General features: G+C 56.4%; 2 protein-coding genes across 6 annotated transcripts; both read right to left on the minus strand.

Moving 5' to 3' along the window:
* Positions 1-544: 544 nt before the first annotated feature.
* Positions 545-3,360, minus strand: IQCC (IQ motif containing C). The gene is made up of 5 exons (XM_035019210.1): positions 2,978-3,360; positions 2,440-2,583; positions 1,976-2,216; positions 1,601-1,719; positions 545-1,478 (listed from the first exon to the last, which is right to left on the minus strand). The coding sequence occupies exons 1-5, from the start codon at positions 3,344-3,346 to the stop codon at positions 642-644; spliced, it is 1,710 nt and encodes a 569-aa protein (XP_034875101.1). The 5' UTR covers positions 3,347-3,360; the 3' UTR covers positions 545-641.
* Positions 3,321-8,189, minus strand: CCDC28B (coiled-coil domain containing 28B). 5 transcript variants are annotated; one of them, XM_035019222.1, is made up of 7 exons: positions 8,061-8,189; positions 7,136-7,205; positions 6,704-6,894; positions 5,160-5,326; positions 4,845-5,035; positions 4,621-4,643; positions 3,321-3,514 (listed from the first exon to the last, which is right to left on the minus strand). In XM_035019222.1, the coding sequence occupies exons 3-7, from the start codon at positions 6,865-6,867 to the stop codon at positions 3,460-3,462; spliced, it is 600 nt and encodes a 199-aa protein (XP_034875113.1). In that variant the 5' UTR covers positions 6,868-6,894; positions 7,136-7,205; positions 8,061-8,189; the 3' UTR covers positions 3,321-3,459. The 5 variants fall into 5 exon arrangements, with proteins under 5 accessions (XP_034875113.1, XP_034875112.1, XP_034875111.1 ...); XM_035019220.1 differs by lacking the exon at positions 3,321-3,514 and adding an exon at positions 3,521-3,744 and having other exon boundaries at positions 4,593-4,643; XM_035019221.1 differs by lacking the exon at positions 7,136-7,205.
* Between the last annotated feature and the right edge of the window lie 2,379 nt (positions 8,190-10,568).

The following is a 10,568-nucleotide window of genomic DNA, read 5'->3' on the forward strand; positions in this document are numbered from 1 at the left end:
CCGACCCTTGGTGGGGCCTCGTGAGAGTTGGGCGGGTCTGATCACTATCCTGGAAGGAAGACCCTGGGCCTCAGTGAGAGAGGCAGTGGTGGGGAACACACCGAAGCACAGATGTTCTAATACTGGAGAGGGAAGAATCGGCAGAGGCTCCCTGCCACCGTGCAGCCCAAGGGCTGAGCTCAAAAGACGATCAGCTTTGGGGACTGCTCCCAAGGATGGCCCATCTGCTCCTGGACTGTGGCTCCCAGCCAGCCCTGGGGAAGGTGCCCCATGCCAGCAGGAAAGGAACAGGAGGGCCCAGTGTCTATCCTGGACAGAGGCAAAAGATGAATGCAACCAGGTGCAGAATCCATGAAAAATGTTTATTCTCCATTAGGCCCCCCACTATACTTATCCCAGGAAACTCCCTATCCCAAAATTTGAATTAAACCACAGGCAGAGGATGAAAGTATGTCCTTCTCCCTCCCCTCCCCATACTGGTGCCCACTCTTTGCTCCAGCTTCTCTTGGCCCCATTAGCCACCAACAGCCCAGGGCAGAAGGAAGAGCTGGCACCAGGGAGCAAGGATGAGGCCTGCCTCCCTCATCACCCTTTCATAGCACCCTGCTTTGGAGCCTGGTCTTCCCCTGGCTCCCCAGGGCCTAGCCTGGTGGTCCTGTTTTCCATGGCCTGTCCCTCCAGTGGTCCTCCCCCATGTGGGCTGACCCTGTCAAAGACAGTTTCTCAGGCGGCCTTGATCGCCATGGTACGGTCCTCTGGTTTTTCCCTTCCTCATGGCTAGGTTCGTTGGAGGTTCTATCCCTGGAGCTTTTCTCACTAGGGAGCTGGCCCTTAGGTGGTTTAGTCTTCCAGAGACCCTGGCCATCATGCTCTGCCGAGGTCTCATCCCAGATGCCACAGTCCTCTGAGAGGTCTAACTTCCGTGGACTAGCTCTTTGGCAATCAGGGTCTCCGTGTTCTGGCCTCCTGGGAGACTTGTCCTCAGTATCTGGGTCTTCACAGAGTGTGGGCACCCGGGTCCTGGCCTTTTCAGAACGGTAGCCCCTGGGTTTGAGGCCTTTGGGGGTGTGGTCGCGCAGGACAGTCATTAGCTGCGGGCAGGTCTGTCCAAATGTCTGTTCCCCATGGTCTGGCTCTTTGGTGAGCCTGTTCTCTAAGGTCTGGTCATCTGATGGTGTGGGCAGCTGTGGCCCAGCCCTCCTGTAGCATGGGTCCCTGTACTTGACCCCAGCCGTGGTTTTGTCTGTAGTAGCCAGTCTTTCTGGGGACTTGCGGGGTGGTGATTTGAGCCTCCAGCAGTCATCCACATGGTCTGGCTCCCTAGCAGTCCTGTCTTGGTAGGACTGGTTTTTCAGTGGCGGGCTTGTTTGTGACCCAGCCCTCTCATAGGTCTGTGCCCTGTGGTCTGGGCACACGCTGGGCTTGTCTCTAGGCTGGCTGGCCTCTGGGGATGTCAGTGTTTGTTTGAGAATTAGGTACTGTTGGGAAAGAGAACAGACACTGTACCAGGCAGGACTGCTTGAGCACAGAGCAGGAGGCTTTTCCCTAACCCCGACCCTTGGCCCTAAATGTGCAGGCAGGGCTCCAAGGGAGTGCCTACCTCCTTACGGCTATTGATGGCCTGTTGTAGCCACAGCAGTTCCATGGCCAAGTGGTTGTGGTGGTACTGGAGCTCCTGGAGCTCAGTCTGGCTGCGGGGCAGTCCTAGACCCGCAGCTTCTGCGAAGGAGGGAAGAAAAAAGGGAGAAGGCTTTAGGGGTACACACTGGCTACTGGCTACCCTTAAGCCCTGGCACCCTCCCCCTGCCCACCCCCGAGTTGCCCTTAACGAGGCACTGGGAAAAAAGAGAGGGATGCAGCTTATGGAGCACAAGCCTTTCTACTTTTCAGATGGGAAAGCTGAGGCCCAGAGCGGGTCAGGGGCTTGCCCTGAATTGAGGCACAGAGGTACCTGGGTTTTCCATCCTTGACGTACCTCTGGTCTCCCCTTGGCTGGGATTCCTGGCTTTCCTGCTGTGCTCATCCCGAAGCCAGGGGCTGTCACCTCTGCAGAGAAGACTTCCTGAGTTTGCGGAGCTCTCTCCTGACTTCTTCAGCATCACCTCCCCCAAGACAGCTTCTCTCTCAGGTTCTTTACATGAGAAGCTGCTCCGCAGTTCCTGCTCTGGATTTGGTGCCCTCCCTTGGGGTTTCCGGGTCCGATGGGATTTTGCCTTCTGAGAAATCAGAAGTATGAGAACCTCACAGCTAAACTCTCCAAATATCTGGGTGCCAAAATTTAGCATACAAGGTGGTAAGGATTAAGGACTGGCATGTGAGGCGTGCAGTCTCTTCCACTGAGAAAAGCTTGTCAACGGGAAGGGTGGATTCTACCATTTCCTTGAATCCCCTCTCCAGGTCCCTCCTACCCCTCCCTTCTTCCACTGGGGTGTATACTACCGCTGGGAGAAACTGGGGCCTGGGAATCCAGCCCTCTGTCCACTGAAGCGTGCCCAGGTCACCCTCGATTTCTCGTACAATAGCTTCATACTCATCTCGCAGACTCTGGAAGTGGCGTCGGACCAAGAAGCCCCGGACGCAGGCCTGGCGTGGAGAATAAGGGGGAAAGAAAATGCTTATCACTGCACAAGTGGGGGCATTTGGGGGGTTTTCCTGGAGAGGTCGTCCCAGGGACTAAGAGGGGCTCTGGCCGCGGGAAAGGATAGGTGACGCTGTACGTCAGGACAGTCTCCGGGGGTTCAAGGGAGGATGCCGGACTGGATCCCTCTCTTGAATTTAAGGCCCTTCCCACCACTTCCTGGATGGAAGGCCGGTGAGGGTCCGCGGGTCCCCAGCATTCTTCAGGGCGGTGGGGGTGGGACGGTAATTCCAGAGGCGGGCACGAGGGTAGGTGACTGAACGTGGTAGCCTCATCTCGTTCGAAGGTCCCAACCCGAGATGCCGTGGTGGGAATCGTGCCCCCCGGCCCGCTCCGCACCTGCAGCACCGACATCCTCCGAGCAAACCGCTCCCGCTCCATCCGGGCGCCAACAGACCCGCGGCTGGCCGGGCGCCTGCCAGTTGCGTCACTAGTCTGCGCCGCGCGCCAGGCCCCGCCCTGCCGTCTCCAAGGCAACCCTGCTCCTCCCGCGGCCGCGGCCAGCCTCGGGCGGCCGGTTCCCAATACCCGCTTCCAGACTCCGCCCCCCCGCCTCCGCCCCACCGAGCGGGACCGCCCAAAGCACAGAGTGTCGCAGAGGGGTGTCTCTGCGGAGGCCGGGTGCTGGGGGCCTTCCCGAGTGAAGGCGCAAGGAGGGAAGGAAGCAGGCGGAGCCGGTGTCTTTCTTTTTTTCTGGTTTAATTCCATCCAGTGCCCCCCTCCCCCATAGCACCTGGGGAGCCGCGTAATACCCGATCGAGTCCATAAAAGGTCACAGTTTGAAGGGCATGAGAGGGGCAGTCTGGGCCTGGGTCCGACATCTACACGGCTGACTGCTCCTCAGGCTCGGCGTTCTCGGCCAGGTGCAACTTCTGTCTGTGCCAGTCAAGGATTGCGATGCTTTGGACCCCAGTCTTTCCAGCCCTGTCTGTCCATCCTGCACAGGCTTAGTTTCCCCAACTGCGCAAAGAGGCGGGGTCGGAGGACTCGGGTGATCCGTGGTCCAAGTTGCAGTCCACACCCGCCCTTCTGGCTAGGTAGCTTACTCCCTTCTCTTCTGGTCTAGATCTTGCAAGTACGTGCACCCGCACTATTTCTGGCTGAGACTAGATGGGGAGATAATCTAAATCAGTGAAAATAATTATTCAATGTTGAAAGAGTAGGAAGACATCAGACAAGCTTTGTCATGGATTGGTGTCAGTACTTGCAAAGATTTTCTTTCTTTTAAAGATTTTATTTGGGGGGCGCCTGGGTGGCTCAGTTGGTGAAGTGTGCGACTCTTGATTTTGGCTCAGGTCATGATCTTGGGGTTGTGAGATGGAGCCCTGCAGGGGGATTCTCTCCCTCTCCCTCTGCCCACCCCCTCTCCCTCTCTTAAAAGAAAAAAAAAAAGGATTTTATTTTTTTCACTAGTGTAACTTAAAAGGTTTTATTTTATTTTTATTTTCTTAAAGATTTTATTTATTTATTTGACAGAGACACAGCCACAGAGGGAACACAAGCAGGGGGAGTGGGAGAGGGAGAAGCAGGCTTCCCGCAGAGCAGGGAGCCCGATGCGGGGCTCGATCCCAGGACCCTGGGACCATGACCTGAGCGGAAGGCAGATGCTTAACGACTGAGCCACCCAGGCACCCAAAAAGGTTTTATTTTTAAGTAATCTCTATACCCAACATGGGAATCGAATTCACAACCCTAGAGATCAAGAGTCCCAAGCTCTACCAACTGAGCCAGCCAGGGACCTCACTTGCAAGGATCTTCATTAAGTAGATAAATCACATTCCCTATAACTATCTTTCTCCTGATATTTGGGACAATTATGCCTGGGGGGCAGTTTGTGACTAATTCTGCTTCAGTAGGACAGAAAGGGGAGACATTGGTTATAGTGTAAATACTCCTAGAGGGTGGTGGGGGGAAGGGAACTGATTTTGTCTGTGGGAGGTGTGGACATACATACACACAGCAGGATCCCCTGGAAAGGATACATAGAATTACTAAGATCTTCCAGCTGTCAACAGAGAGAAAAGGAGGTTTCTGTCAGGAAAGGCACCAGGCCAAACCCCAGATGCCCTGCAAGCGATCTTCTGGTAGGGGTTGGGGCTCCATGCACCCCCAGCTTTTCACCCAGGGGCCAGGAATAGCTTTAGGATCATGTACCTCCCCCACCCCGCAGTGTCCCCGGGAACAGAAGCACCCAGCCCTGACGCACATTGCTAAGCAGCTGGTCCAGGTTTCGGTCAGCCATCGTCTTCTTCTGCTCCTCAGGCAGCCCCTCAGTGACCCCGTCCTCTTCCTCCTCATCCTCCTCCTCCCCACACACGTCCAGGCTGAAGTGCAGCCGGGCCAGCTTCTCCTGCATCTCCCGCACGTGCTCCAACTGCTCAAAGGAGCATTCCTTCCCTGGACAGGACCTGTCTGAGCCCTGGGAGCACCGTGGGACCCTGGCCCCAGCCACGGCCCAGAGACCAGGCCCTCCAGCCCCACCCACATACCCCCTCAGGCAGCCCCCCTGGTGGGAACTCACCAAAGGCCTGCAGCCGGCCCGAGTGAAAATCATTGAGCAGGTTCAGCAGTCCCCCCTCCATCTCATAGACGTCTGTCACCTCGGTCAGAAAGGAGTGCTGCAGGGGAGTGCCTGCCGAGCCGCCCCCGCTTCCGGCCAGCACCGGACGGCATTTCTCCTTGCCTACCCTGGGTGGGGTGGGCATGGCCATGGTCACAGGGTGGGGGCAGCCAGGTACCCGAAGGTTTTTTCTGCCTTCTGCCTATGCACTAATTCATCTTCCTCTCTACTCCTGAACAGAAACGGATGTTTGCTCTTGCAGCCCTGCCCGGGGCACCAGGACTGGGAAGGGAAGGGAGTGGGTGAGGAGGGGTAGGGAGAAGAGGTCAAAGGAAGGCTTTCTCTTCAGATGACACTCCCAGCCAGAACCAGGCCTGGAGGGGGGCTTTTGGGTTCCTGTCTGGGCCCTGCACTCATTCCTCCCATGGTCCTGGGGGAATCGCTTGTCCTCACTGGGGATAGTTACTCCTTATTGTCATGACAGCCATCTTACCTCTCCCCAAAATGTCTTTCTGCTCCTCTTCTATTTCAAAACTGTTTTGAATTTTCCATTGTCCCCAGGATAACACTGAAGGACCCTTCTCAGCCTGCCCCCCCCTTCTTTCCTGTTGCATTTCCTACTGTTCTGTCTCCAGCCCTGAGCTTCAGCGACACCCCACTGTGGCGGTCCCCAGACAGATCTCTCAGGCAGGTAGTGTGCAAAGCCACAGGGGACACAGTCACGGGAGAAAGAACACCTTGTGTTTCGTGGGAAACAAACATGGAGACATTGTACGGTAGGATACAAATCCCCACTTATTAAGAAAAAGTAAGCAAAAATTCATATTGTACAGGGGCGCCTGGGTGGCTCAGTCGGTTAAGCGACTGCCTTCGGCTCAGGTCATGATCCTGGAGTCCCGGGATCGAGTCCCGCATCGGGCTCCCTGCTCGGCGGGGAGTCTGCTTCTCCCTCTGACCCTCCCCCCTCTCATGCTCTCTCTATCTCAGTCTCTCTCTCTCAAATAAATAAATAAAAATCTTAAAAAAAAAAAATTCATATTGTACATCTGAGTCTCCCCGTACCATCTCCTGCTCCATGACACTTGAGGGCCACCAACCACCTGTGGTTGCTGTGGAACCACCCAGGTTCCAGGAACCTCCCAGGCAATACTTTTCTTCCATACTTATGTCAGGCAAGTCCCTCAGCTTAGACATTCTCTCTCGCTCTCCAGTGTGCCCTTCAGCCTCTCCTTCTGGCAGCATCGCTCACTCCCTGCTCTGCGGTGCATCAGCACGGTGTGAGATCCCAGTCACCCCTCTAGCCTTTCCCCTACACCTGAGGGCACAGACTGGGGCTGAGGCATCTCTGAGCTCTCTCTCAGCCCCAGGGAAGGCATCAACAGTTGCTAAGGCTAAGGCTTAGGCTAAGGCTGTCTTTACCTTGCTTCCCACAGGGCTCAGCCCAGAGTGGGGGTGGGATCCCGTGGGGTCCCTCCCTCCTTGCCCTGCTTTCCTTCTGTACCCACCTCTTGAACTTGGCCCGCTGCTTGGGGGAGGGCAGATGAGGGAGTCCCAGGGCCAAGGAGCCGCTGTGGCTGGTGGGCACAGGGACCCTTCGTAGTGTTCCCGGGGCCTGGGCTGGCTGGGTCAGGCAGGGCTTGGGACTCCTTTTCTTCTTCTTGTCCTCCATTGGATGCCGGCTGGGCCTCAGGTCCCACTGAGATAGCGAGAGGCAAAGGCATCACTTCACCCAGCCACCCCTGAGAGCTGCACAGGAAGGGCCCTGGGACCTTCCCACTGCCCCGTCATAACTGCCAGGGCCTCGGTCCCCTCCTCTGTCCAGGGCGGGCAGGCCCAGATGCTGGCGCCCTCCCGCTGGGGTCTTGGATGTGTGTTTGAAGGACCTTCCAGGGCCTACCCCAGGCACCCCCCTGCCCTCCAGCCCCTGGCCTGGAAACCTGGCTGCTGCCTGGAAGGGCTGGACCAGACACTGTTGTCCCGCTGCTGCTGGGGTTTCCTGTCGGGAAGCTGGCAGAGGAAACGGAGGGGGAGGCAGCGAGGCTGTGAGCCGGCAGGAGGCCAGCGGAGGGTTAGGGGTGTCTTAACCAGGTCCTCTTGTATTTATTTAATCAGCTGTCCGGGCAGCTGCTGACAAACTTTGTCGGCAAGGGAGGTGACCAAGATGTGGGTGGGGGCGCCTGGGAAGACCTCAGTGTCAGGCAGTCACCCCCAGAGGATGGGTGACGGCGCTCACTGTGGGATCCCCCACCCACTCGGACACTGGCATCCCTCCTCTTCCGCCCACCCCCAACCCCAAACATCAGGCAACTCCCAGATGTTCTCTGGGACGGGCTCCCTGCCGCTGCGGCCAGGGTGGGGTGGGTGGTCGGGCAGCTGGCCGTCTCGGCCTCCAACAATGGCCTGTGGCTGGCACTGCTCAGCCTCCCGTCCAGCTCCACCCCCTAAGCCTCGGGTCAGCTGAGGTCCTCCCGGAGGAGGGTCCGGGGGCTCTTTCCAGGGGTTCTCCCAAGCTGCTCGCTCCAGGCTGCCGACTCTGGGATGGTGGCGCCCCTGGGGGCATCAGCATTGAAATTGGCACCTGGCTGGCCGGCCCCAGGGGGTGTGGTGGAGGGGAGACCGGAGCACGTCCTCCGACTGGCGTTGCAGCAGCTTGGCCCAATTAAGGACTTGACAGAAGAACTGGAGCAGGAGCCCCTGCTCCCCGGGAATGGCTGGGGGCCACCTGGGATCTATTTCCCATGCTCAGTCTTTAAAGCCATGTGCCAAAAGGATCGCTCGGCTGGGGAGCCAGGATCCAAAATGGAGCGTCAGACCCGAGACGTTCCGCACGGCCCCCCCCCCCCCCGGAAGGGGGCAACTGACCTGGAGGTGTGGCGTCGGGAGTGGGGCTTCGGGGCCGTTCCCTCCGCGATCGGCGCTCTCCTCCTAGGGAGCCGAGCGGGTGGAAGTAGAGCTGGCAGGAGGTAATTTGCATTTAAAGAGAAAGTGACCTTCTTTAGCGGTTGGGATGCGTAAGATGGGAGGAGACTACAGCAGTTACTAGGCTGTCGCTCTCACTTGACTTTACCTCCCCAGCTGAGCTAAGGTGACTAACGTTGGTTGTGTGCTGCCCATCTAAAAAACTCACTTTCCCATCAGTTCGGGGAGAAGCTATAGTCCCTTACAAAATGGTGGTGGCTTTGTCAGAAGGCCAGGGTGGGGCGATAGGGATGGGGGGGGCAGAAAATGTACATAAGCATGTAAGATATATATAAGCATACAAGATATATATATACATGAGCCTGTAAGAAGCAGCAGCAGAAGAAACTGCAAGAGAAGACAACCACCTATTGAGTCTGGGTCCCCTGTTAAGCACTTTATGTACATTTAATCCTCATAACAATCCCGCAGGAGGATACTGTCATCATCCCATTTGCCGAAAGTAAACTCTAGTCTTTTGAGGGTAATACCACTCACCCCACGATACCCAGACACTTCTCGCTGGTAAGCAGTGGGGGCTATATTCAGCGCCTGATGAAGTGATGGGACCAAGCCTCCTCCCTCCCCACCCCCAGGTCTAAGAGACACGTGTGGGGAGCATCAGGTCAGAGGGAAATCGGTGCGATTACTTGGCACTTGACCCCAACCCCCAGGAGGCTGACCCAGCGCTGCCCGTGCTGCCTGGGAGGCCAGATCAATGGGGCAGCTATTTAAAGACCTGGCAGAGGCTCCCAGCTCAGGTCCCCGAGAACCATGATGCAACAGGAGACAGGCTTATCCTTGGCCCGGTTGCCCTGCGGTCCCAAATTAACTGCCCCAGGGCAATGTGCACAGCACCCTGGTCCCCCTTCCCCTCCCATGGGCAGGAGCAGCTTCCTGGCCCCTGGGCCTCCAGGTAAGTTAGGGAGGGCTGGGTTCTGTTTCCACAGGCACCCACGCAGGGACCTTTCCCAGGTGCTTCCAACATCTAGACTGTTTCAGAAGAGGAGACATTAATTCAGGACTTTTTCAATAACCAGAGGCTTGAGGGAGGGTTCTGCAAAGGCGGAGAGGACAACGGGTGAGCTGCTCTCCTCCAGCTGCTAGAGGGGCACCAGGGCTCCTCCAGGAAAGTGGTAGCAGGTGCAGGAGCACCCCCTAGGGTGAAGCTATCCTCAGAGACGCATGGCTTGGGAGCTTCAAGAGTTGGGGCGGCCTCCCTGGACTCCTTCCGAAGATCTTTGACTGTGGCCAGCCCAGAAAAGTATCAACCTGTTTGGACTCTGATCAGAAGGGGCAGAGGCTCCGAGGGGACAGTCACAGCCAGTGTGAACACATCTGCTTGTGGAGGCCTGGAGGGAAGGGCCCTTTACTTGTCTCTGCCGTTTGTTGGGCATTCACATACCATCCTTTGTGCCAGGCCAACCCAGGCTCCAGAGAGAATAGGGTGCTGGTACAGGAGCCCCAACTTTTGCACCTAGGCTTGGCAGGGTGAGCAGGAATGTGTAAAAAACCAGCCCATTCTTCAGAACTGCAGGCAGAATGTGGTCTTCTCAAGGAAGGTTCAAAATCAAAGGAACTCACAGGTAGGCCAATGCCAAAGGATGCTGCCCGTGGCAGACAGCCCTGAACAGCAGTGCTCACAGTGACCGGCCATCTGATTTTGGGCCTCAATTGGCCTATGCCTCCGTCTCTGGTCTCCTTACCTTATGCCTTCCTCATGGATCTTCCCAATGTCCTCTTTAAACACCTTCAGTGGTTCCTGTCCTCTGGATCTAGCCCAGATTCCTTAACCTGTCACACAGACTCCTGGTGACCTCCTCCCACGACCCTCCTGTGCACCTGCATTTCTAGGTGAGCCACTTCACTACTAAATCAAGTTGTCAAACTTCTACCTGTCCTTTGGGTCATAAGGCCCTTCCAGGTGTGTCCACCCCTAGCTCTTTGCTGAAGGGGACAGGGGCTTCCTTTACGGTTCCACAGCACCACCACAGTTTCTTCATCTAAAAGTATCTTTTGGGGGGCGCCTGGGGGGCTCAGATGGTTAAGCCCCTCCCTCTCCCTCTCCCCCCCCTGCTCGTGGTCTCTCAAATAAATAAAATAAATAAATAAAATCTTAAAAAAAAAAAAAAGTATCTTTCGGGACGCCTGGGTGGCTCATTCGGTTAAGCATCTGCCTTCGGCTCAGGTCATGATCCCAGGGTCCTGGGATCGAGCCCCGCATCGGGCTCCCTGCTCTGCGGGAAGCCTGCTTCTCCCTCTCCCACTCCCCCTGCTTGTGTTCCCTCTCTTGCTCTGTCAAATAAATAAATAAAATCTTAAAAAAAAAAAAAGATTTCTGAGAGAAGGAAAGCGTAACCGACTGAGCCACCCAGGCGCCCCATAGAGAGTACTTAAAAAAAAAAAAAAAAA

This window comes from Mirounga leonina, unplaced genomic scaffold (assembly GCF_011800145.1).
Source record: "Mirounga leonina isolate KUSES-001 unplaced genomic scaffold, KU_Mleo_1.0 Mir_173, whole genome shotgun sequence".
Lineage (NCBI taxonomy): Eukaryota > Metazoa > Chordata > Mammalia > Carnivora > Phocidae > Mirounga > Mirounga leonina.

Coding starts and splice junctions, on each gene's coding strand:
- IQCC (XM_035019210.1), bottom strand. CDS start 3,346: ATGGAATTAAACCAGAAAAAAAGAAAGACACCGGCTCCGCCTGCTTCC. Junction 2,584..2,977: donor GGAGGATGTCGGTGCTGCAG/GTGCGGAGCGGG, acceptor TCTCCACGCCAG/GCCTGCGTCCGGGGCTTCTT. Junction 1,479..1,600: donor CCATCAATAGCCGTAAGGAG/GTAGGCACTCCC, acceptor CTTTCCCAACAG/TACCTAATTCTCAAACAAAC.
- CCDC28B (XM_035019218.1), bottom strand. CDS start 6,867: ATGGAGGACAAGAAGAAGAAAAGGAGTCCCAAGCCCTGCCTGACCCAG. Junction 5,036..5,159: donor GGGCCGGCTGCAGGCCTTTG/GTGAGTTCCCAC, acceptor GGTCCTGTCCAG/GGAAGGAATGCTCCTTTGAG. Junction 4,644..4,844: donor TGGACCAGCTGCTTAGCAAT/GTGCGTCAGGGC, acceptor CTCTGTTGACAG/CTGGAAGATCTTAGTAATTC.